This window comes from Anomaloglossus baeobatrachus, chromosome 2 (genome assembly GCF_048569485.1).
Source record: "Anomaloglossus baeobatrachus isolate aAnoBae1 chromosome 2, aAnoBae1.hap1, whole genome shotgun sequence".
Lineage (NCBI taxonomy): Eukaryota > Metazoa > Chordata > Amphibia > Anura > Aromobatidae > Anomaloglossus > Anomaloglossus baeobatrachus.
In genome coordinates, this window is record NC_134354.1 from 750,854,184 (window position 1) to 750,881,259 (window position 27,076).

At 46.8% G+C, this 27,076-nt stretch overlaps 1 protein-coding gene across 2 annotated transcripts in view; it reads left to right on the plus strand.

Moving 5' to 3' along the window:
- The window catches only part of TRPC6 (transient receptor potential cation channel subfamily C member 6), a 301,145-nt gene that overhangs the window by 127,493 nt on the left and 146,576 nt on the right, over window positions 1-27,076 (plus strand). For both annotated transcript variants that reach the window (XM_075337476.1, XM_075337477.1), the window contains exon 2: window positions 10,502-11,276. In XM_075337476.1, the coding sequence (XP_075193591.1) occupies window positions 10,502-11,276 (775 nt within the window). The remainder of the gene's footprint in view (window positions 1-10,501; window positions 11,277-27,076) is intronic.

The window sequence follows — 27,076 nt, forward strand, 5'->3', positions numbered from 1 at the left end:
ATCTCAACACTAAATGCCGCAAAAACACCACCACTGGCTCCGACTTAGCAGACAAGTTGTTAATAGCAAACACCACCGCCTGGTTATCACAATGGAAGCAAACCTTCCTCCCGGCAAAACGCGACCCCCACAGCTCCACTGCTACCACGATAGGAAATAGCTCCAACAGAGCCAAATTCCTGACCAAACCGCTCTCCCGCCACGCCTGTGGCCACCGACCCACACACCAGTGACCTCGAAACACGGCCCCAAACCCTGCCGACCCAGCCGCATCGGTGAACAGCTGTAACGCCCCGTTAGACGCCACCTTCTCCATCACCAGGGCCCGGCCATTGAAACACTGCAAAAATTGATCCCATACCAAAAGATCGTCCTTGATCGCCTTCGTGATTCGCACGAAATGTGTCGGCGACCGCACACCTGCCGTCGCCGTCGCCAAACGTCTCGCAAAAACTCTCCCCATCGGCATAATCCTGCAAGCGAAATTCAATTTCCCAAGCAAGGACTGCACCACCTTAAGCCGCACCTTCTTTGCCGCCTTCACCCCTGCCACCGCGGCCCTCAAATCACGAACCTTCTCCTCCGGCAACCTACATTCCATGGCAATAGAATCAATCTCAATCCCCAAAAAACGCATCACAGGCGCCGGGCCTTCCGTCTTATCGGGAGCCAAGGGAATTCCGAAACTGCCCGCGACTTTCTGCAACGCAAATAACAACCCCGCACAAACCATTGAACCCGCCGGCCCAACACAAAGAAAATCGTCCAAATAGTGAATAATGGACGTAAGCCCAGACACATCCCGAACCACCCACTCTATAAACGAACTAAACGCCTCAAAATACGAACACGAAATTGAACAACCCATTGACAAACAGCGATCAACATAATAACTGCCATCCCACCAGCAACCTAACAAATGCTGACTATCTGGATGAACCGGTAACAACCGAAACGCCGCTTCCACATCAGCCTTTGCCATCAACGCCCCCCGACCCGCTGCCCTGACCAGGTCCAACGCCTTGTCGAACGACACATAATATACCGCCGCTAACTCCGGTGCAATGCCATCATTCACCGATAACCCCTCTGGGTAAGACAAATGATGAATAAGCCGAAATTTGTTCAGCTCTTTCTTCGGCACAACCCCCAACGGCGAAACCACCAACTTCGAACACGGCGGGTCCCCCGGCCCCCCCCGAAAGGGCTGAGTCGGTGCCGACATCAGTTGCATCCATAAGGAAATATCCTTATGGTCCCATCGCATATCCGGCCGCAACGCCTTCCGCTGCCGGAATTGCTCGTCGTAACGCAGCCACGCCAGCCCGCCATAAACCCGATAAGCCTCCCCTATCGCATCCATGTAACAAAACAAAGCCGAACAATGCTCCGACTCCTTTTCCCCAACCACGCTCGCCAAAATCGCAAACGCTTGCAACCAGTTTGCAAAAGTCCGAGGAATAAGCCTATAACGGCGCTTTTCCTCCTCGTCCTTCTCCTTTTTGGAGTCGCTCGGCTTAACCCTATCCAAATTAAATTTCTCCAGGGGAAGCAGAGAAAAAATCTCCACATATTCCCCTTTCCAAATTTTTTCCCGCACCTCCTTCTTTAAATGAGCCCCCAGCGGGCCCTCAAAACAAACATAAACTTCGCTTTTAGCCCTATCATCTAGGCGCACCACCTCATCCTCCTTCTCCTTTTCTTTTTCCTTTGCCCCCTCCGCCGCACTCCCCCCTGCACCCCCACCTTCCGCCGCGCCCGCTCCGTCCCCCCCTCCCACCGCCGCCCCCCGACCTGTCGTCCCCACCCACGCCGGCGCCTGCGCCGCCCCCCCCCCCAGCCCCGGCAACCGCCGCCAACCCCTGCAACAGCCCCAACAACTGGCTCCACACTGCTACTCCGCCGGGCGCTGCCGTGTCCACAGCCGCCCTCTCGCCCCCGACACTCCCCGCCAGCACAGCCCCTGCCGCCTCCGCTGCCGTCTCACCCAACCACGGCTCAGCGTCCCCCGATACCGCCGCCTCGCTGTCCTCCGTCTGCCGACCATCCGACTCTTCCGACAGCACGACCTCCTCATCCTCGCCGCTGACATCTTCTTCCATCCGACATCCGGGGGGCGCCGCCGCGGCACCCCCCCCACCACGGCCGCCAAACCGGGCCGCCGCGTGGGCAGAGCCGTCCCCACTCCGTCTCTTGCCCTGGGGCGACAGCCCAGGAGACCGTCCTGTCCCCCGCGCCGGCACCCCAGGCCTCGACCTCTTGCGCCCGCGCCCACCCCCCTCGCCGACTACCAGGGGACTCTGGACGCGGACTGATGGACGCCCGGCTCTGGATCCCAGCCGTCGCCGCCTCTGGCCCTCCTGGGCCGCTGCAGGCCTCCTGCCGCTGGGTCCTCCCGCTCCCACGGGACACCGCCACATCCGGGGGCTGCACAGCGGTCCTGAGTGACCGGGCGGTCGCCGCATGGCTCACGCCGTCACCCCTGCTCACTGCCGCGCCAGGGTCAGGCACCACAGACCTCCCCCTGGCGCTGGACCTACCGTCGCCTGCAGCCCCTCGGTCCCCCCCGCCGACTGCAGGGGGAACTGCTGGCCTCCATCCCTCGCCGAGCGCGCTCCCGACCTGGAGCCGCTGCTGTCACTGTAAATCCAGCCCGGAGGCCGGGACCGGAAGTAGGCCCCGCGCTGGCCACTCCCACCTCCCGACCACCGCGGCTGGAACGCAGATTCCTCCCGCTGCTGCTGGGAGCAGCAGCCAGACTCCGCTGCTGCTCGGCCCGCTGCGGAGGGTCCCTGGAGGGGCTCTGGCATCTCCTCCTCGCCCCCCCCCCCGCACCCAGGGAATACCTGCGGGGGGGGCCGCGACTGGCGCACACCACGGCTGGGGGAGCGAGGGGCAAGCGCCGACGGGTTAACCCCGGCAGCCCTGATGTGGGTCTGCACTGCCAGGGGCCCGTGCGCTGCAGTGGCTGCTGCAATCAAGCGCTGAAGTTCCTGGAGATCAGCCATGGTGGTCCTCGTGCTGCTGATCTCTTGGCGTCCGGAAGAAGAAGAGGAGGTAACCCCCTCCTCTCCCAGACTAACCCTTTCCCTACTCCTCCTCTTCCTCCCAAGCTAAAACCATCCCTTAATGCCATATTAGGCCTGCCTACCAAACTGTCCCTATTAACCCCATCACTCCCTAACTCCCCCTTGGTCATGTCGCCCCTCCTCCCCAGGGGGGGATCCATGGCTGTCTTTTTCTGTGGTTAAAATGGCACTCCTGCCCCGTCCTCACCTGGTATGTCTCCTCACCGTGATTTCTCGTATACCACATCATGCTTCGCCTCTCTTGGTTGGCTGTACATAGCAGCCTCCCCTCTGTTTCCTCAGGAGGTACAAGGAACCCCTCAACAGCCTGTTCTGGAGCCAGCTCCAATGTTGTGTTTTGCCATGTGCAACTAGGGGCTTTCTAGTCTGTACAGAGACCAGTAGGGTGTGGGTGCAGCTTCTCTTTGTTGTAGGCTTTAATATTTCCATTACCAGTGTATGAGTGAGTTATGTGCATAACAGTACCTTGATAGCAGAAATTAGTTTAAAATGTGTAGCTTGACACAACAGAGCTGAGAAAGCAATAGCAACAAACTTCCCTGGACTGAGTGATATCATCAGCAGTTGCAGAAAGGATCATTAGCCACCTGGCTGGAGCACAGATTAGAGGGAGATGAGCAACTCCTGCACAAGGTGCTGTACTAAGGTGCTCTGCTTCCTTAAAGGGAACCGGTCACCACTTTTTTGGCGTATGAGCTGCGGCCACCACCACCACCGGGCTCTTATATACATCATTCTAACATGCTGCATATAAGAGCCCAGGCCGCTGTGAGAACATAAAAAACATTTTATAATACTTACCTAACAGTCGTGCGGTTGGCCAGATGGGCGTCTCCGTTCTCCGGTGCCAGCACCGCCTCTTTCGGCCATCTTCGTCCTCCTTCTTCTCTAGCCGCAGTGCATGACGCGTCCGACGTCATCCACACTCGCTGGCATTCAGGTCCTGAGCAGGGCAGATCAAAGTATTGTAGTGCGCCTGCGCAGGGCCGGCGAGTGTGTATGACATAGACACGTCATGCACACAGGCTTCAGAAGAAGGACGAAGATGGCCGAAAGAGGCGGCGCTGGCACCAGAGAACGGAGATGCCCATATGGCCAACCGCACGACCGTTAGGTAAGTATTATAAAGTGTTTTTTATGTTCTCACAGCTTCCTGGGCTCTTATATACAGCATGTTAGAATGCCCTATATAAGAGCCCGGTGGTGGTGGCCACAGCTTATAGGCCAAAAAAGTGGTGACAGGTTCCCTTTAAAGTGCACCAATCACCAGGATTTTCCTATATAACCTAAAGCCAGTGCTATACTGGCACAATCAAGGCTGATTCTATGCATACCTTTAGTTGTCAGATTAGATGTACAGTATTTGAAACACAACCAAGTAGAGTTTGTAAAATAAGCAGCTTTTTGATTGGCATCAGCTGCCGATCAGCAAATAACTGGGGTTGGTTTTGAAAGTGATTTCCACCCCCTTGCCTGTTGTTCCTCCCCCTATCTTTTATTTACGCTAATTCTATTATAGAAGCGTTTTAATAAATGGCTAGAAGGACCTTTGCTGATGTCATACCCATGTGACAATAAGGGGTGGGACCTCAGCCAACATAGCTGATACTAGGAAGCAACATGGTTTTTCTGTTAACTGAGGCCCCACCCCTTTTTTGCTCACATGGGTATGACATCAGCAAAGGTTCTTCTAGCCACTTACTAAAATACTTCTATAATAGAATTAGCATAAATAAAAGATAGGGGAGGAACAACAGGCAGGGGGGCGGGAATCACTATCAAAATCCAACCCAGCTATCAGCTGATCGGCAGCAGCTGCCAATCAAAAAGCTGCTCATTTTACAAACTCTGGTTGCTTGTGCTTCAGAAAGTATACATCCGAGCTGACCATTAAATAAATATATACATATACATATATATATATATATATATATATATATATATATATATATATATGTGTATATTGTGAGACTGTGACCGGGGTTATCTATGACGGCCGGTATGTCTCGCCCCGGTTGTGCTCACTCCATGATAGAAAGTAAATCCACTCTAGGGTTAATGCTGTTTCCCTACAGGCTGAAGGAAGGGTTAAATGGAATCAGGAACAAGGGCAGGTGTGCCGGGTGTGAGGGAGTGAACAGAACTCCCTGAGTTCTCTGCTGGAGAGGCACATGTATATTGGTGTGGACTTTTGTTTGGACATTAAACCGTGTGCTGTGAACCTTAATGCCTGGATCCCGTGTCTTCTGCTGCGCAGCCGACCGTGCTACCTCACAATATATATATATATAATCGGCATGATAGTGCCAGCATAGCACTGGCTTTAGGTTATATAGGAAAATCCTGGCGATTGGTGCGCTTTAATATTCAGGCAATTCATGGCTGTCTGAGATAACCTTTAAAGACTTGAATGGTGACATCCAGGTTGCTTGTTGGGTAACCAAGCTTAAGCCTGCTTTACACCTTTCAATTAAGCATACGATATCGTATGCGATGTGACACGCCCCCATCGTATGTGTGGCACGTTCAATTTGTTGACCGTGTCGCACAATCGATTAAAAGCTATCACACGTACTTACCCTTCCATACGACCTCGCTGTGGGCGGCGAACATCCACTTCCTGGAGTAGGAGGGACGTTCGGCGTCACAGCGACGTCACGCGGCAGCCGGCCAATAGAAGCGGAGGGGCGGAGATGAGCGGGACGCCCACCTCCTTCCTTCCGCATTGTCGGCGGGAGCCGCGTGACGCAGGTAAGATCTGTTCATCATTCTTGGGGTGTCACACACTGCGATGTGTGCTGCCTCGGGAACATTGCACAACCGCACGTTCAATTTTTGAGAAATGAACAACGTGCGTGTGATGAACAGATTTTCGTTCAATCGCAATTGTACGGAGGTGTTACATGCTACAATCATACTTACGATGCCGGATGTGCGTCACTTACGACGTGACCCCGCCGACACATCATAAGATATATTGTAGCGTGTAAAGCGCCCTTTACTGGGTAACCACCCCTATAATACCCATGTGTCTTAATAGGGGTGAGACTAATCAAATGAAAAGAAAATTGTAAAAAGCGATCCCTGAAGACCATCTTTACGGACTCGATTCGATGGATCCTGTAGATAAGAGTCCCTTTGGGGTTTCCATATTTTAGTGGTTGCTTATGTCCATAGTATTGGGGTAAATGCAGGAGATGTCACTTAATTAAAGCAGACACAGACCTTTACGAGTCTCCTTCTATCAATATCTGACCGAGGGCCCTGATCCTCTTAGCAGACGGCAGCTCTATTGATATTGCAGTGATGACTGTCCAGGGACAATGAATGTTGGAAAGCATCAGAAGTCTTCAATTACACAATGCAGATAGGGCACTAAATCATGTCCTGCGGCGGATGCCATGTTCCGATCAATCAGATCTATTAAGCACTTGTTAAAATGAAATGAGAATGAATCTTGACAGAATTGTTTACTAGTATATATTGTGCTGTGCGGTCCTCGGATTGACAATTTTTATATTTTTCGCTGCAATTTTTATTATTGCTTCAATGCACCTAAAATAAAACTTTGATGCAACTTTGCGAATATACTTTAATAAAAATCTATCATTTTGTGCATATAGCTTTTATGACCTATATTAAAAGAACAAAACTATTGTGACCCCCTCCTTCATCTCCAGGAGCTCTATGATCACACATTCTACAGTGCTGGCCAAAAGTATTGGCACCCCTGCAATTCTGTCAGATAATACTCAGTTTCTTCTTGAAAATGATTGCAATCACAGATTCTTTGGTATTATTATCATATGTATAATATAGAAAGGATAAATCCTATATATAAATTTGCGCTGAACCACGACCATGTAAACTTGGAAAAAAATAGTATTTTATTTTATTTTGTTCTTCACTCACACAATAAAAAACAGGGGGTTTCACACAAACTCTGTTATAAAATACCACAAGTCAATAAAGCATATGGAGCCTCGGCCGACGGCTACCATCTGCTCATATAGATTACAAAAATACAAGTACTTGTATACAATTTGGAATTGTGATAAAGTTACTAAATAAAAATATTAGATTATTAAATAAAAACCTCAGGGAAGGTTTTCTAATAGTTCACAATGTGCACAAAACAAATCTCCGTTTTAAGGATAGATGACTTCTGTACTACAATATCATAAGGTCTTCAAATATTGCTTTAATACGTGCACTCCAGAAAAGCCGCAATTGTCTTTATCAGGATTATTATTGTCAGCACATCTAGCGTATTACCGCTCAATATTTCCAAGAATGTAGCAATTTAGCAAATCACCACCAGCTCTGGGAGTACCCACATTTAGCAGCGGCGGTTCTCTATCCTTAACCGCAACCTGCAGGTGGCGTCACATGACTCTTATCTCCCCTGTAAATACCCCCTTTTACAAAAGAAGCCCCAGGGAACGAGACCGGGCAACGGCCACCAGAGTGACATCCCTGTTTGCAACCGCCCGGGACCGAGTACCCTCTTCCCTGGGCGCGACACTGACACACGCGGCAGGGCCAGGTGGCCACATCCCGATATATAAGACAAGCTGCGGCTGCCGGTGATTTAACTAGAACTTTAACTGAACTGTTAACTGCTAAACTGTTCCGAAATTACCGGTCCGGTGAAGCCGCACATGCAGTTCTAGTTAAATCATCGGTGGCAGCAGCTTGTCTTATAGATCGGGATGCGGCCACCAGTAATTTGTGTTCTGTACCTTTAAGCAGGGTCCTGAGTGAGGCGTCCTTACTTACCACGCAGTACGTAACCTGCCTCTCTCTAACCCAGGGGATTCAAACACGTGGGCCGCCCTGAGTTTCTTGCCGCCCACAGGCCCCCCTGAATATCGCGGCCCTATACCGGGAATCGCAGCCATCTGCGCTTTACTTCAAGTTTTTGATTTCTGTTGCCACACACAGAAGGGAGATACTGGCCAATAAGAGTCCAGTAGGTGACGTTATACAACAACGTCACCTACTGACCTCCTCTAATTGGCCGGCGTCTGCCTTCTGTGTGCGGAGGCGGAAATCAAAAATCTGAACTAAAGTGCAGATGGGTGTAACCCCGATATAGGGCTGCGATCTTCAGGGGGCCTGTGCGCCGTAAGAAGCAGGAAAGAGGACACCGAGGGAACGGAGAACAGGGGAGAAGAATCTTTTATTTTTTTATGTGTGTATGTGAAAACAGCATAATGTGGCAAAAATAGGGGACATTACTACAAGATGGGCACATTACTACATTACATTATTATTACATTACATTACTACAGTGGACAAAATGGGCACATTACTACAAGGGTGACAAGATGGGCATATTACTACAAGGGTGACAAGATGGGCACATTACTACAAGGGTGACAAGATGGTCACATTACTACAAGGGTGACAAGATGGGCACATTACTACAAGGGTGACAAGATGGGCACATTACTACAGGGAACAAGTTTGGCACACTACTACAGAGGACATGACAGTGGGGGGGGAGGAGATAATGACTGCGGGGGCAGGGGGAGATAACCATTATCTCTCCCCCCAGCAGTCATTCTCTCCTCTCCCCCTCCCACCAGCAGTAATAATCAGATAACTTTGTAATTAGAGCTAAAAATATCACAAAATTATGGATTTTTCGAGAAGTGACACACCACTCGAGTTATGCTTGTTTTTTTATGAATTGTGACACACCAAGCTCAAACGTTTAGGCCTCACTGATTTAGGAGGAAGAAATATCATGAATGGACTTTTTTAGCCTAGTGGATCCTATTACAGGACCACACTGGTACTGGTGAGCTCTGCCCCACTGGCCATTCTGCCACATGCTAGTAAAGGCAGATGACATCATGATGGTGGGGGGTGGATGTTATACATTGGGGCAAGGGGTCATATTTTCAAATTTTATACACCAGAGGCAACGGGGTTGGATGTTAAACTCCGAGGGCAATGGGACTGAATGTTATACATGGAGGGCTAGAGGGGCTGGATGTTATATATCATAAGCGATGGGCCTGATGTTATACACCAAGGGCAATGAGCCAGATGTTATACATTGGGGGTGAGGGGCCGGATGTTATACACCAGGGGTGAGGGGCCAGATGTTATACATCGGGGGGCAAGGTGCCGGATGTTATACACCACTGTGTGAGGGGCCAGATGTTATACACTGGGGTCGGATATTATACACCGGGCGTGAGGGGCTGGATGTTATACACTGGGGGCGAAGGGCCGGATGTTAGACACCGAGGGGTGAGGTGCTGGATGTTATACACTGTGGGTGAAGGGGCCGGATGTTAGACACTGAGGGGTGAGGTGCTGGATGTTATACACCAGTGGCAATGGGGCTGGATGTTATACACCAGTAGCAATGGGGCTGGATGTTATACACCAGTGGCAATGGGGCTGGATGTTATACACCAGTAGCAATGGGGCTGGATGTTATACACCAGTGGCAATGGGGCTGGATGTTATACACCAGTGGCAATGGGGCTGGATGTTATACATTGGATCTGAGGGGCCGGATGTTATACATCTGGAGTAATGGGACTCTATGAATAACCTGAAGTCATTGATTAAGAAGTGTCCTAATACTTTTATCCATACAGTGTGTTATGCATATGTCATATTTTAAATATATTTAAGTAAAAATATGCAACTACACAGATAAATCACTAATTGCATGTATTCTGAAGTTGTGTACACTAACTTAACCAGACTCATTTTAAAAATATCATGTAGGTTTAACCAAACACATTTTATCGTACATTCCAATAGTCATATTGATGTGTTTACCTTTTAGTTTTAAGTGAATTTCATTAAAGGGCGTTTCTGGGGAGATAAAGTAATATTTCTACTGTCCTTGCAATCAAACTATAAAGATCATATTCATAGTGCTGTTCCCCATCCTCGCAGTACCTGTAATGCTGGAGCTGCTCCTTGGTGCTCCCCCTCCCTTCTGTGACATTTTATCACACATCAGGGGACGTGGCCTGCTCCTGTTATCTAATAGCTGCCACGCCCTCTGTTCTTGGACTGGAGCAATGGTAGCACATGCTCACTATCGCTATATCAATGGTGAGGAATTTAGTACCCCTGTTTTATAATCTACCATTGTTGTTTTGGAGTAAACACCCCCTTTCATTATGACAGTAAAAAATGATATATGAATTGATGGTTTCACTAATTGTAGGTTTATACCGTTAGTATAACACTCAGTAAGCTGTCCCTAGAACCTACCAGTAACCACTATAGTAATGCCTCAACAAGCTGGTCAAGCATTTGGTGCTCCTACCACAGGCTTTTCAGAAGTCAAGTGTTGGTCGATTTTATGGTCGATGTTCTATTGGTTGAAAGTTTTTATTACTTTCCTGACCTTTTTCTATTTTGTGTCTTCATAGGCGTGCCACAGACAACAGATTATCTCACAGACGGCAAACGTTGCTCCGCGAGAAGGGCAGAAGACAAGCCAATAGAGGACCAGCTTACATGTTTAATGACCGTTCCACCAGCCTTACAGCAGAAGAAGAGCGTTTTTTGGACGCAGCAGAATACGGTAACATTCCTGTAATTAGGAAAATGATGGAAGAGTGTCACACTTTGAACGTCAACTGTGTAGATTACATGGGTCAGAGCGCTTTGCAATTGGCTGTTGCCAACGAGCACTTGGAAATTACTGAACTTTTACTTAAGAAAGAAAACTTGGCGCGGGTTGGGGATGCTTTACTTCTTGCCATCAGCAAAGGATACGTGCGGATAGTCGAGGCTATACTGGGACACCCTTCATTTGCCGAAGGGAAGCGGCTCACCACAAGTCCTAGTCAAGCCGAATTCCAACACGATGACTTTTACGCCTATGATGAAGATGGAACAAGGTTTTCACAAGACATCACACCCATCATTTTGGCTGCTCATTGCCAGGAATATGAGATTGTTCATACACTTCTACGGAAAGGAGCCAGGATTGAGAGGCCACATGACTATTTTTGTAAATGTAGTGAATGTAGTGAAAAACAAAAACATGACTCTTTTAGCCATTCCAGGTCCAGGATTAATGCTTATAAAGGTCTTGCCAGTCCGGCATATCTGTCTTTGTCTAGTGAGGATCCGGTCATGACGGCTTTAGAGCTCAGTAATGAACTGGCCGTTTTAGCAAATATAGAAAAAGAATTCAAGGTGGGTGCCGTATCAAGTATCAAGTGAATTCTTAAAAATGTGTATCATCATGGAAATTCTATTGTATTGTTGAATAAAGCAAAAGATCAAAATGCATTTCAAGCATCGTAATAAGGCTACATTCACATGAATGTATTTTCACTGTTTTTCATGTGAGATTTCCATACTTAAAGTCACGTGCCGACAAGTTGCTCTTCCTAACTCTCACTATTCAGTGAAAAACTACAGCCCTGCTTCTTTAAAAGTAGCCGGAAGAAATGGTAGTCGTTACATGACTGTAACTTTGAAAATCGCATATGAGTAGTCACGTGATGACCACTGGAACCAAAAAGCAAAGTCAAATTCTGACAGTGACTATATTATACACTGTTACGATTTGGCATGCTATAATGCTTAATGTTATAAATAGTGATCCTAACACAAATACAGATGCGGTAATCCATAGCTTATCAAACAGCAAAATACTTTATTAACATAGCCATATATCACATTATCTGACAAGTTATACAAGTTATGGATTTTTACATGTATACAGGATCACAACCACCAACAGTACAAGAATACATCATCAGAACCACCATATGAACATGAATACATCACCAGACCCATCAGCAGTACAGAAGTACATCAGCAGAAATACAGTATAAAAATACATCACCAAAAATACAACAGCATATATATATATATATATATATATATATATACTGTATACTGTTGTATTTTTGGTGATGTATCTTTATACTGTATTTATATATTTTATATATATATATATATATATATATATATATATATATATACATATATATATATATATATATATATATATATATATACACATACATATATATATCACCAGAACCACCATCAGTACAAAAATGCAGCATTACAACCAATTTTAGTATAATGTGTTAGCAGAACCCCCAACATTACAGAAATACTTCACAAGATCCATCATCACTAAATGAATAAATCACTAGAAGCACCATCCGTACAAGAAAATATCACCAGAATCACTACAGTACAAATATACAGTATCAACCATCATCAGTGCAGGAATACAGTGCCTTGCGAATGTAGTCGGCTCCCTTGAATTTGTCAACCTTTACCCACATTTCAGGCTTCAAACATAAAGATAAAAAAAATACATTAATGGCCGAATACTTTTGCAAGGCACTGTACATCACCAAAACCACCAACAGTACATGAACGTATCACCAGAACCAACATTAGTACATGAATACACCACACTTTTCTTCCCCCTTACTGTCTCCTTACATTCTCCTTGTACTGTCCCCTCACATTTGTATTATCCCCATCCTATCCCCTAACAAACTCCTCCATACTGTCACATCACGCTTTTGTCCCCCATACCGTCCATACACTATTCACCTCAATCCCCCCCCAAAGAAGACTATTGTATATTTGTGGCTCCATTAGAACTCCTTATTTTATCGCCGACTTTTCCACTCTGGAGAGGAGTCATGTCAGCAGCATGATTAGGTCATCATGTCACAGACTTTCTCTATAAGAATGCAGGAGTAAGACACTCTTATCTATTGAATAAATGTAACTAATAATATTGTTTTTTTTAAGAAGTAAAGCTGGGCAATTAATCAAATTAATTTAATTAATTTGCAACTTCAATGAGTCACGATTCAAATTTTCATCAGAATTGTACATTTGATTTTAGCTTTGCCCCATGGGCATGAGTAATGTAGGGACAGATACAAAATGGCAGCTGTACATGCAGCAAGGTGCAGAGGTGACCGTGGAGCTCATGCTACGGAGAGTACAGATAGCCAAGTGCAGTGGTAGGAAAGAGGACTATTTACGAAAAGTATTCAGACTGGCTTACATTGTTCACTTTGTTTCATTGCAGACATTTGGTAAAATAAAAAAAGTTAATTTTTTCTCATTAATGTACACTCTGCACCCCATCTTGACAGAAAAAACCCCAGAAATGTAGACATTTTTGCAAATTTATAAAACAAGAAAAACCGAAATATCACATGGTCATAAGTATTAATACCCTTTGGTAAGTATTGATTAGAAGCACCCTTCCTTTTGAGCTAGTACAGCCATGAGTCTTGTTGGGATCCTGGATTTGGGGATTCTCTGCCATTCTTCCTTGCAGATCCTCTCCAGTTCAGTCAGGTTGGATGGTGAACGTTGGTGGACGCCATTTTCAAGTCTCTCCAGAGATGCTCAATTGGGTTTAGGTCAGGGCTCTGGCTGGACCAGTCAAGAATGGTCACAGAGTTGTTCTGAAGCCACTCCTTTGTTATTTTAGCTGTGTGCTTAGGGTCGTCTTGTTGGAAGGTGAACCTTCGGCCAAATCTGAGGTCCCGAGTATCTGGAGGAGGTTTTCTTACAGGATATCTCTGTACTTGGCTGCATTCATCTTTCCTTCAATTGCAACCAGTTGTTCTGTCCCTGCATCCAAGTACCATCCATGTATTATCAGTGTGCCATCCATGTTCATCCATGTATCATCAGTGTACCATCCATGTGTCATGCATGTATCATTAGTGTGCCATCCATGTGTCATCCATGTACAGTATCATCAGTGTGCCATCCATGTTCATCCATGTATAATCAGTATGCCATCCATATATCATAAGTGTGCCATCCATATGTCATCCATGTATCATAAGTGTGCCATCCATGTATTATCAGTATGCCATCCATGTGTCATCTGTGTATCATAAGTGTGCCATCCATGTGTCATCCATGTATTATCAGTGTGTCATCCATGTGTCATCCATGTGTTAACAGTGTGTCACCCATGTTCATCCATGTATCATCAGCGTGCCCTCCACGTGTCATTCATGTTGGTTCCGTATGGCTAGAGAATTAGATTTCCAAAGCTTCTTTGATACTTTACAATGTTAAACACGTACAGCACACGGATTCTACACTGATTATACACTGATACCATCCATGTGCTGTACGTGTTTTTCACAGACTCATAGACTTGCATTGGCCCTCTTCATCCATGCTGCCGGAAAACACAGACATGTGAAGACTGCCATAGGTTAAGCCTGGCCGTAATTATTAGAAGGCTCAGGGGCGAACATACCCATTCAAAGCAGTGACCAGTATTTGTCACAGACACATAAAGGGGTGCAGAATTATAAATTAATTATAAATTAATGGGGTGCAAAATGCCTAAATACTGTTCTTGCACAGAAACCCTCTTGTGTCTGCATCTATATATATATATATGTATATATATATATATATATATATATATATAAATATTATACTGTATGTATACATAGGCCAGGGCGTCACATATACCTATCAGGTTGTCACAGGGTATTGTGCAATCTGCTCTTCTGTGCAATATCCACCTCCTTCCTGGTTACGGGTCCAGAACCTATGGTGTTGCCAAAACCAGCTAATCAAAATCCTAGGAAAACTCTGCACCACACCCACCAGACACACCAGTGGACAGCCTGAGTGGAATAGGGTCGCCCACTTGGGGGGTTGGTTAAGGGGAGGTCAGGAGTAAGCGAGTGCAGTGTTGGAGGTGAAGGAGAGAGGAGGTCATGAGCTGGGCTCCTTGGAAGTGACTAGGTAGCAGACGTTGGTCTGGACCTGGTAGGAGCTGGACCCCCGGTCACAGGGGATCATGACAAGGGGCACGGAACTGTCGAGGAGGACAACCGGCGGCCTTGTACCATCACCAGGCTGGGACCAGGGCACGATGGGGTACGTGAACCCTAGGTCAGGGAGTAACTTCAGGCAACCTGACAATTTACCCAACGAGAAAGGAGCCTTCCAGATCCGCTCTCCAACCGCTCCAAAATTGGGGTACTAGCGCAACGAGGGGGATAGGACTTTCCACTAAAACAGTCCAGGAAATTCCAAGCGTAAACCCTGAGAGCAAGCTCCCTCAGTTAGCCACACTGGGGAGCGGGACCCGACTAGTTTCAAGCTATAGGGGCCAACTAAGAAGAGAACAAGGTGCCAAGGGAAAGGTCACAGATCATCAGGCAACACCAGCAGAAACGGGACCCAGGCGTGCTCCCCTCAGCGGCAGCGGTGTCCAGAACTTTGGTTTACTAAGCTGTCGGTGTCAGCGTTATTGGACTGAGTGAGTACGCAAGTGACCCTTACCTCCCCAACAGCACATCCCTGTCACCGCCATTGAGTCCCGGGGCATCCCCCTACCCGTGGAGGGGTTAAACATCTGGCTGCCCACTCCATCGCCACCGGGTACTCCACCTTACCACACACCACGGGTAGTGTCACGAACTGTAAATACACCATCTCCTGTAAATACCCCCTTAACTCAAGTGGCCGCACGACCCCCGGGTCCGGACACCCCTCGAGCCACTCCGGATCCGGATCCGAGCAGCCCGGCTGCTGACATGGGGGCAGCACATATAGAAGTTACAACTTAAAACAGTGGTACACCAGCAATTGTAGAACTACAACTCTTAGCATGCACACTGTAAGGTTGTAGTCACACGACCGTTGAGCGATGCAGTCCACAGGAAAAATGCATCTGGTTATGGTGGTGGCTGGGGAGAAGATATGGTGCAGTGATCAAGCATCAGAATGAGCCACCTTTTCCCCACCATTTAGAGGTCTGTTCAGTATTTATGATCCAAAGGGTGCTATGTAGATATTATTAAGCATCCTTACACCACCATTATCTTCCTTTACTGAACACTAATATCAATATCTTTTACATCAGTTAAAACTGCTGCAATACCTCCGATATTATTTTTCTATCTAATATAGTTGAGTCTGAATTATCCACTGCGAATCATATTAATTCACTGTCTCTTATTATTATTTTCTGATATTCCCCCAGTATTCCTAATTTCTGCTGGCACCATTCATTTTTACTGATATTAAATATTTTTTCTCTTTACTAATGTATAATATATATAATATAAATTTATCTCTCTACATGTTTCCTCCATTATGTAACTAAAGCTTCTTACTCCTCTCACCTGGAATTTTGGACTCTTCTTTATAAACTTCTCCAAGTCTCTCATATATGGAGGCATCTTCTCCCAATAGCAATTTTAAGTTCTCTCCACAGGTCTCCATGGGATTTAGATCCGGACTCATTGCTGCCTCTTCAGAACTCTTCAGTGCTTTGTTTCACCCATTTCTGGAGGCTTCTTGAAGTATGTTTGGGGTTATTGCCTTGCTGGAAGATCCATGACCTAGCACACAAACCCAGCTTTCTGACACTCTGCACTACATTGCCACCCAAAATCCTTTGGTAATCTTCAGATTTCATGATGCCTCGCACACAGTTAAGGCAGCAGTGCCAGATTCAGCAATATAATCCCAAAACATCTTTGAGCCTCCAGCGTACTTGACTGTAGGTCCTGTGTACTTTTCTTAGTAGGCCTCATTCTGTTTTTGGTAAACTGTAGAATGATGTGCTTTACCAAAAAGCTAAGACGCTTTCTGAGAAGGATTTTGGTTAAACATGTAAATTTTGGCAAACTGTACTCTAGCTTTTTATGTCTTTGTGTCAGCAGTGGGGTCTTCCTGGGTCACCTCCATGGAGTTTCTTTTCATTCAATGTGGACGGATAGTTTGGGCTGACACTGATGTACACTGAGGCTGCAGGACAGAATGAATTTCTTTGGAAGCTGAATGGGGCTGCTTATCCACCATCTGGACTATCCTGCGTTGCAACCTTTCATCCATTTTTCTCTGCCATCCACATCCAGGGAGATTAGCTACAGTGCCATGGGTTGTAAACTTCTTGATTATGTTGTGCACCATGGACTAATGAACATCAAGATCTCTGGAGATGGATTTGTAACCTTGAGATTGTTGATATTTTTAAACAATTTTGGTTCTCAAATCTTCACAGTTCTCCATGTTTAGTGTAGCGCACATAGACACACAATGCAAAGATTGAGTCAACTTCTCCCCTTTTTATCTGGCTTCTAATGTGATGTTGATATTGCCCACATCTGTTACTTGCCACAGGTGAGTTTGAACAACCATCACATACTTGAAACACAGTTTTGAAAGGTACCAACATTTTTTTACCTGCCCATTTTTAGGGTTTTGTGTGGAATTATGTCCAATTTGGCTTCTTTTCTGTTTTTGGTTTTGTTTTTTTTTGTGTGTGTTGTTCCAATACACACAAAGGAAAAAACATGTGTAATTGCAATAATAGTCAGGGAGAAATACTTCTTTTTATGGAACAGTTTCAGGGGTGCCAACACTTTTGGGCATCATTGTACATAATCTATATAAAGATGCAAAGAAGAGCTGGGTCTGTAGCATGAGCATATGCACAAATATCGAGTGAGCTCTGCTGACTGCAGCTTGGAAGGGCAAAATGTGTTTAATGAATTCAGCAAAAATTAAATTGTAAATATAAAAATAACAAGTAAAAAAAAAATAATTAAAATTGAAGATATTAAATGCATATATATTTTATGAATGTATTTATTGAATAAAAATGAATTTACCACAAGAGCTCTTTTAAAGGGATGAGGTTTCGCCAACTTATGCAAGGGTTTTGATCATCAATCATGCAGATGCAACAATATTTTGCTAAGTATATTCCGAATAGCATTAATGCAGATTAAATCTCATATATTCTACGTTTGCAAATATCTTAGCACTTACAGAGTGCTGCTATATTCTTTTGTTTGTGTTTCATGTAGTCATAGCTGCTCGCACCTGTTGACATTTATTTACAGATGCCGGTTGGTTTTCTGGGTTTTTATAGTATACTATTGGAGGTATTGTATTCACTTCCTCATGTTCTGTCTGTGATCCCCTCTCATCAGCCCCAAGGTATGTGTTTAATTGGACTTGTCACTAGATTTGTCCCCTATAAATAGCTGGCACTACCAGTGAGCCCTTATATACAGCGTTCTAGAATATTGTATATAAAAGCCCAGGCCACTCTGTATAACGTAAAAACAGCTTTTTATTATACTCACCTAGGGGGTGATCCGGTCCAATGGATGTTGCTGTTCTTGGTCCGGTGCCTCCTCTCTTCTTGCGATTGACATTCTACTTTCCTGCTTCGTGTGGATAATGCGTCCTACGTCATCCATATAGAGTCCTCCATTGCGCTCCTGCACATGTGCACTTCTCTCTGCCCTTCTGACGGCAGATCAAAGTATTGTAATGCACAGAAGCTGGGAAAGGTCAAGGAACTCCTGCGCATGCGCACTACAATACTTTGCTTTGCCCTCTGCAGTGCAGAGAGAAGTGCACGTTTGGAAGAGCGCAATGGCGGCCTCTGTGTATGATGTAGGATTCGTCATCCACATGGAGCTGCGAAGGAGGACGGCGATCGCAAGAAGAGAGGAGGCCCCGCATCCAGACCAGCGAGGCCAATTGGACCAGACCACCCCGCAGGTGAGTATAATAAAAACTGTTTATTTCAGTATACAGAGCGGCCTGGGCTCTTATATACAGTATTCTAGAATGCTGTATATATGAGTTCACTGGTGCTGGCCACAGCTTCTGGGGTCAAATATAGTGACAACTTCCCTTAAGGCCTCTTTCACACGTACATGCCTCCGGTACGTGTTTGGCAGTTTTCTCACATACCGGAGACACGTATGTGAAGCCCCACAAGTGCAGTGTCGGTGCATTACCTTCAGGGACTCCACTCGGCTGGATCTTGTCACAGGTAGGAAATCTTCTATTTGTCGTGACGCCACTCTCAGAATTGCGGTCAGTGGTGACCGCCACTGCAGGTTGAGGGTCGCCTGGGGCTGATGGTGTGTGCAGTCAGTTGGGATAGCCTCCTGAGAGTGAGGCAAGCCCCAGGGCCCTGTGTAGGTGTGTAGAACCACAAGGCGCAGAATAACTCCACACACGCAGGATGTCTTTCAGGGGTTTTACTCACTTCAGGTGGCAGGGTGAGTAACCCGGGCGTAGCTGGGATGAACCAGGCGGGAACCAGGTATCCTTCAGGCTGACTTCTGATGGTGACTACCAACTCGCCTTCCTTAGCCCTTGGTGGTTTGGGGTAACCCCGACTTTTAGTCCCTATGGGGGTCACCCAGGGAAGTTGCTGAAGCCTCTCTCCCCTTCGTTTGCCGTTTGCTTGTTGCCTGGGCCAGATCACTCCAGCTGCTTGCCTCCTGTGAACTATGGGCCCTAACTGTGGCTACGTGGCTGCGGCTTTTGTGGTGTTGTGGTGTGGGCTTTGAGGGCCCCACACCGGCAGGTTTAGCAAGGAAAGGTGGATCTATCCCCGCTCCGGGATCTGCCGCCCGTTTGGGCCTGGTACTCCCTAGCAGTCTCCTTACTTCCCACTCTGTGCTCTCTCTCTAGCTGGAGATGGGTTTCGGGTAGCACTCCTAGGTGACCGTTCTCCCCCGTCGGTAGCCACTGCGCGGGCGCTGTCAGACTGCAACAGCCCCAGGGGTAGGGGTCAGCTCCTCTCGGAGCTCCCTAGACTCTGCACTGCACTGAACCGGCTCACTGCTCCTCCTCTCCTGTTCTTGCCTACGCCACCTAGCAACCAGGCTCTCTTACCACACCCCTTGAGAGGAGATGGAGGCTTTTGGCCCCCTCCACTATTCCAGTGGAGGTGAAGGCTTTTCCCCCTCCTGGGATCCCCAGGGGTCCTCTCATAGGTACATGTGTGAGACCTGATCACTATGCGCCTGTGTAGTCACACCTCGGTCAGCCTTCTGGATTACCTGTATTGTACTGTCCCCAGCATGGGTGCAGTACTCAGTGGTGCCTGACCAGGTCAGGGGCGCCACACGTACACACAGAGCCCTAGGTATTCCTATGGTTTTGGACACGTGTAAGTATTTTCACACGGAACGTGTGTCCATTCCGTACTTACGTGTGTCCATGTGCTCCACACGCCGACATGTCTGTTTTCTCTCCGGCATCACGGGTGTCACACGGAACACAAATGTGTCATACGTAATGCAAACGGACCACACGGAAGTGTTCCGTGTGACATGCACCGGAGAGAAGACGTGTCTGTGAGAAAAAAAAACAAAACGTTACTCACCTTCTCCAGCCCTGCAGTCTCTGCCGCTGCTGTCACTTGCTGTCTACCGCCGCTCATTATGCTAATTGAATATTCACTTCACTGCGGCCGGAAGCAGCAGCAGCGAGGAGTCGGCAGGACCGGAGACTGAAGTTCAGCACCACGGACAGCGACGCCAGGGACAGGTGAGTAGAAATTTCCCATTCTCCGTGTGTGTTATCATGGATAACACACGGAGAACACATGTAGCCCATAAACATGGCTCATGGAGGGCAAAACGCACCTCTGACACGTCCGTGAAAAACGTGCGTGGTTTTTCACAAACGTGCGAAAGAGGCCTAAATTAGTACCGGATCCTACCAGCCCATACATTTGTAGACTTTAAGTCCAGCAGAGGCATGAAATAAGTTAGGGTTCCATCAAAGAAGGGTCACCTTGTCCCGGTTGATGGGCTCACATGAATTGGACAAATTATGCGCTAACTACCTTCATTTTTCGAAGTATATGCCACATAAAATATATGAAATTTAAACTGCATTAATGCTATGTTGGCATATCTCTTGGCTCTGAATGCTGTGGTATTCTTTTGTTTGTATTTTCTTTAGTTATAGCAGCTCACTTCTGTTCACATTTATTTGGAGATGCTGGTCAGCTTTTTGTCTTTTCTAAACTAAATTTATTGAAGGATATTTCACCGCATTTTGATTTTTCCATCAGGAATCTTCTTCAGGTTTTTTTAATGTGAAAATCAAAATGCGTTGCAATATTCTATGATAAAGTTGATTGCATCTGATTAATCGATGAATATACAGTGCCTACAAGTATTATTCAACCCCCTGCAGATTTATCAGGTTTGCACATTCGGAATTAACTTGGCATTGTGACATTTGGACTGTAGATCAGCCTGGAAGTGTGAAATGCACTGCAGCAAAAAAGAATGTAAATACTTTTTTTTTCTTTTTTTTTTTTTAAATTGTGAAAAGTTTATTCAGAGGGTCATTTATTATTCAACCCCTCAAACCACCAGAATTCTGTTTGGTTCCCCTAAAGTATTAAGAAGTATTTCAGGCACAAAGAACAATGAGCTTCACATGTTTGGATTAATTATCTCTTTTTCCAGCCTTTTCTGACTAATTAAGACCCTCCCCAAACTTGTGAACAGCACTCATACATGGTCAACATGGGAAAGACAAAGGAGCATTCCAAGGCCATCAGAGACAAGATCGTGGAGGGTCACAAGGCTGGCAAGGGGTACAAAACCCTTTCCAAGGAGTTGGGCCTACCTGTCTCCACTGTTGGGAGCATCATCCGGAAGTGGAAGGCTTATGGAACTACTGTTAGCCTTCCACGACCTGGACAGCCTTTGAAAGTTTCCACCCGTGCCGAGGCCAGGCTTGTCCGAAGAGTCAAGGCTAACCCAAGGACAACAAGGAAGGCGCTCCGGGAAGATCTCATGGCAGTGGGGACATTGGTTTCAGTCAATACCATAAGTAACGTACTCCACCGCAATGGTCTCCGTTCCAGACAAGCCCATAAGGTACCTTTACTTTCAAAGCGTCATGTCAAGGCTCGTCTACAGTTTGCTCATGATCACTTGGAGGACTCTGAGACAGACTGGTTCAAGGTTCTCTGGTCTGATGAGACCAAGATCGAGATCTTTGGTGCCAACCACACACGTGACGTTTGGAGACTGAATGGCACTGCATACGACCCCAAGAATACCATCCCTACAGTCAAGCATGGTGGTGGCAGCATCATGCTGTGGGGCTGTTTCTCAGCCAAGGGGCCTGGCCATCTGGTCCGCATCCATGGGAAGATGGATAGCACGGCCTACCTGGAGATTTTGGCCAAGAACCTCCGCTCCTCCATCAAGGATCTTAAGATGGGTCGTCATTTCATCTTCCAACAAGACAATGACCCAAAGCACACAGCCAAGAAAACCAAGGCCTGGTTCAAGAGGGAGAAAATCAAGGTGTTGCAGTGGCCTAGTCAGTCTCCTGACCTTAACCCAATTGAAAACTTGTGGAAGGAGCTCAAGATTAAAGTCCACATGAGACACCCAAAGAACCTAGATAACTTGGAGAAGATCTGCATGGAGGAGTGGGCCAAGATAACTCCAGAGACCTGTGCCGGCCTGATCAGTTCTTATAAAAGACGATTATTAGCTCTAATTGCAAACAAGGGTTATTCCACAAAATATTAAACCTAGGGGTTGAATAATAATTGACCCGCACTTTTATATTGAAAATTTATTAAAATTTAACTGAGCAACATAACTTGTTGGTTTGTAAGATTTATGCATCTGTTAATAAATACTGCTCTTGTTTGAAGTTTGCAGGCTCTAACTTATTTGCATCTTATCAAACCTGCTAAATCTGCAGGGGGTTGAAGACTACTTGTAGGCACTGTATAATAATAACATTTATTCACTTATATAGCGCCATTAATTCCACAGCGATTTACATACATTAGCAACACTGTCCCCATTGGGGCTCACAATCTAAATTCCCTATCAGTCTTTGGAGTATAGGATAAAACTGGGGAACCTGGAGGAAACCCACGGAAACACGGGGAGAACATACAAACTCCTGGCAGATGTTGTCCTTGGTGGGATTTGAACACAGGTGCTGCAAGACTGCAAACCACTGTCTGAGCCACCCTGCCACCTTTATGATCTAAACCTTTCCATGAATCTCTCCACCCAGCACCCATAGATACAACTTCAGCTTGAAGCGTTGGATTCCCCTATCCTCCTTCTTTTTTTTTAGTGGACTTGGATTTAGTCATTTGGAGCGACAAATAGTCAAGGATGAATCACTTTACTCACTCTTCATAGTATGCCCCAGATGAGAGGACACATATTATTTTATTCTTTTACTGTGATTCACACACAGCATCATACTAGAGAGCACCTGACCAATCTTCCTTTTTTTTCTCGATATCATAATATAGGGGTGTGATGGTGGGATATGGGGGTAGGTGTATATTGCTGTACAGATTCCTATTTTAAGCGTGGTTCACTGTCCATTATTTGTACTGCTTCTGTGTACATTGTATTGTTTGTAAGTAATCACCCCCTATAGTTCAAGGTTATAGCCTCTTGAGGCGCTTCCGTCCCTGGGTGTGGGGGAGGTGGGCCTAGAGTCCACCTACTATAACCTTTTTGCTTACCTGGCAGATTCAGGCAGTCTGTTTGGGAACTTCAAGAGTGAAGCAGGAAGATTGAATCTCTGGGAGAAACTGGTTTCTCAGAGAGACCTGGATATTTATCAGTTACCGGACTATATTTGTGTTACTGGACTAATTTTACCCTCTGTTTTGTGGATTATGTTATGTACCATTTGATTTGCTTGGAATAAATGCTCTTTGGATTGTACAGCCATCTCTCGCTCTGTTGATTGTGTGATATGGGAGAAGGACCCCGTCACAAGGGGCAGAGAGCCTGATTCCAGCGATGTGTTACTTACTGGGCTGCTTGTTTAGTTTTGATAAAATCACTGTTTTATGAGCACGAGATTATCACTAGAAGATACATAAGCCTACAGGCATCTAGTCCTCATTCATATTCATGAGCTCTAATATAACCATGCTCCCAGAACTGATTATTAGCTTTCTGTCAATATACAGTGTACACAGAAAGATGACAATCATTGGTGTGGGCAGGGTTTCACACAGCTTAGCATTTACAGCACTGCTTGTTTTTTTTTTGTTTGTTTTTTTTAAACAGGACATTCAAACACATTGTTTTTATCCCAGTGAGAACCATTCAGAGACTGCAAGTAGTGTTCCTGTGAAGGGGGGAGCTGGGTGATGACCGGCAGAGCTCCATTCTCCTTCTTCACATGGGTGTTGTGCATGTGTTCCGCCCCAGCCGGACGGTGCGACACTTACTTGCATCTTCTGCGGCTCATCCCTCACCCTGTTGCCGGTCTCTGTCATAGACTTAGTTGGGCAACACATCACAGAAACAATTTCCTTTTAATTCAAACTCCAACCTCTTTATTCAATATTCAATCTTCATAAGAGACATCTTCATAATAAACGTCCTAGACAGAAATGCCAGTCTCCTCCTGCCTTACCATTCTGCTGCCGCTGCTCAATGGTGTAACCTTCTGTCTAGCTCTCACTCTGGGTATTTATCATGTCACCACCAAAGCCCGCTGCTGCGACTTCTGCTTTGATCACCAGGCGATGCCGTGTTCCCGCCGTGGACAGTGCTGGTGATGGGAGAGGGGTCGGTGCCAGTGGCTCTGGTGGACGCAGGCTCCCCTCATCCACTAAGCTGGTTTTCCCTGGGACCTGCAGTACCACCGGATGACTGTTGGTGGCGTGTGTCTTCCAGCTGATGTTACCACCTTTCAGCCACAGCCAATGGGAAGACACCACACCCTTCTTATTCCCCCTCCTGTCTCCTAGTCATTGCCAGAGATAGTTTATGTATTCCTACTTCCTGGTTCCCCGCTCTGTTCGGTTTAATGATTTCTGTGTTTTTTTACCTCTGCCCGTTTTCTGACTACCCTCCTGCCTGCTGTTTTTGTACCTTGCTGCCAGATTTGGATTTGACCTTTGCTTGGTTTTCTGACTATGTCCTAGTCTGCTGATTTTGTCCCTGTTCTGCTTCTCCTGTTTTGACCCTGCCGGACTACTACTCTCATCTGGACTGCAGCCTTCCACAAGTAGTGATATCCGGGGCCCTGTGTAATTTCAAATCCCTGTAAGGGGTTTTGGGGTTCTCAAAGTCCTGCTTTGTGAGCGGCTTTTCTCTAGCCTGTTCGTTACAGCCAGTCTGAAGTCTGTGGTCCCAGGCAGGCATTATAGTATTATGCCACCAGCAGCCGAGTCTGACTCCTTTGTTCCCCGTCTCTTGCAGCTGTGTCCATTGGACACAATGGAGGATTCCTCCTGAAGCCTTGGCAAACCCTAATACAGAGCTCGTTCTCCCAGGACCTTCTGTGCAGAACTCTATATCCACTCAACTCCCTTTTCGTTCTAGACTGCCTGCTTCACCAACTCTCTGCTCCACTCACTGTCATCCAGGCTACCACTGTGTCCATATCTGGCCTGCTAACACCTGCACTTACATTTCCTATTGCTAACACATTCTATCTGACACTTAACCCTTAAGAGTACACGCTTAACCGTTACACGCTGCGATATCGGTACCGATATCGCTAGTGAGCGTACCCACCCCCGTCGGTTGTGCGTCACAGGCAAATCGCTGCCCGTGGCGCACAACATCGCTAACACCCATCACACAGACTTACCTTCCCTGCGACGTCGCTCTGGCCGGTGAACCGCCTCCTTTCTAAGGGGGCGGTTTGTGCGGCATCACAGCGACGTCACATCGCAGCCGTCCAATAGCAGAGGAGGGGTGGAGATGAGCGGCCGGATCATCCCGCCCACCTCCTTCCTTCCTCATTGCCGGTGGACACTAGTAAGGAGTCGTTCGTTGTTCCTGCAGTGTCACACACAGCGATGTGTGCTGCCGCAGGAACGACGAACAACATCGTACCTGCAGCAGCAACGATATTAAGGAAATGGACGATGTGTCAACGAGCAACAATTTTTCACATTTTTGTGCTCGTTGATTGTCGCTCCTTGGTGTCACACGCTGCGATGTCGCTAATGGCGCCGGATGTGCGTCACTAACGACGTGACCCCAACGATATATCGTTAGCGATGTCGCAGCGTGTAAAGCACCCTTATGTGCAACTTGTCCCTAGATTGCACTAATCCTTCCCATAAAACATTATATATCGTTATTCCTATAGTTGGTGCTTATCTGTACTAATTTCATATTATCCTACTTAACATTCTTTTATACTAAAACATCCTAGAGGTCAGGTCAGAGTAGAACGATTTGCCCTAAACTTTTAAAGGTACATTTATATTTATATAAACACAATATACATGCAGTGGGGCAATTGGCTCACCTCCTCCATCGGCTTCCATCATTCACTGAAGGGAGTTGGCTCTTTGCGTCGGATTATTTATGAATGACACATCCGAGTACCCGTGATACTCGCCCGAGCACCTAGAGTACCTGAGCACCCCGATGCTCGGCTGAGTATTGATCAGTGCTGAGCATCATTAGTTCATATGCCTAGCCCAACTAATTTGCACTGATGGAGTTGAAATATTTACAAATGTGTCTTACCGTACATTTCTTCTTGACATAACGTATGCCAGAAGGTGAGTGTTGCAAGATAATGAGCTTTGAAAAAAAATCAACACATGATTTTGTGATTCTCTGCCAAGTGATATTTATGCTGCATGTGGCCACCCAGTGGTCATCATGTGAGTTCCAGCATGTCAAGAGTTCTGCCAGCATGTCCCGGTGTAACAGGCCAGACTAACCCCCCGCCCAGAATATACCCAGGGTTAAAGTGGCATAGACCAGATTATACCCCTTGCGCTGCCTGGGGCCCTGTGCGCTGTCTCTGCACCCTGTGCACTGCCTGGGGCACCGTGCGCTGCCTGGGGTCCTGTGTGCTGCCTGGGGTGCCTTGTGCTGCTTAGTGTCCTGTGTGCTGCCTGGGGTTCTGTGTGCTGCCTGGGGTCCTGTGCACTGCTTTGGGCACCGTGCGCTGCCTGGGGTCCTGTGCGTTGCCTGGGGCTAAGTGTGCTGCCTGGGGCTAAGTGTGCTGCCTGGGGTCCTGTGCGCTGCCTGGGGTGCCTTGTGCTGCCTGGTGTCCTGTGTGCTGTCTTGGGTCCTGTGCGCTGCCTGGGGTCCTGTGCGCTGCCTGGGGCACCGTGTGCTGTCTGGGGTCCTGTGCGCTGCCTGGGGTCCTGTGCGCTGCCTGGGGTCCTGTGCGCTGCCTGGGGCACCGTG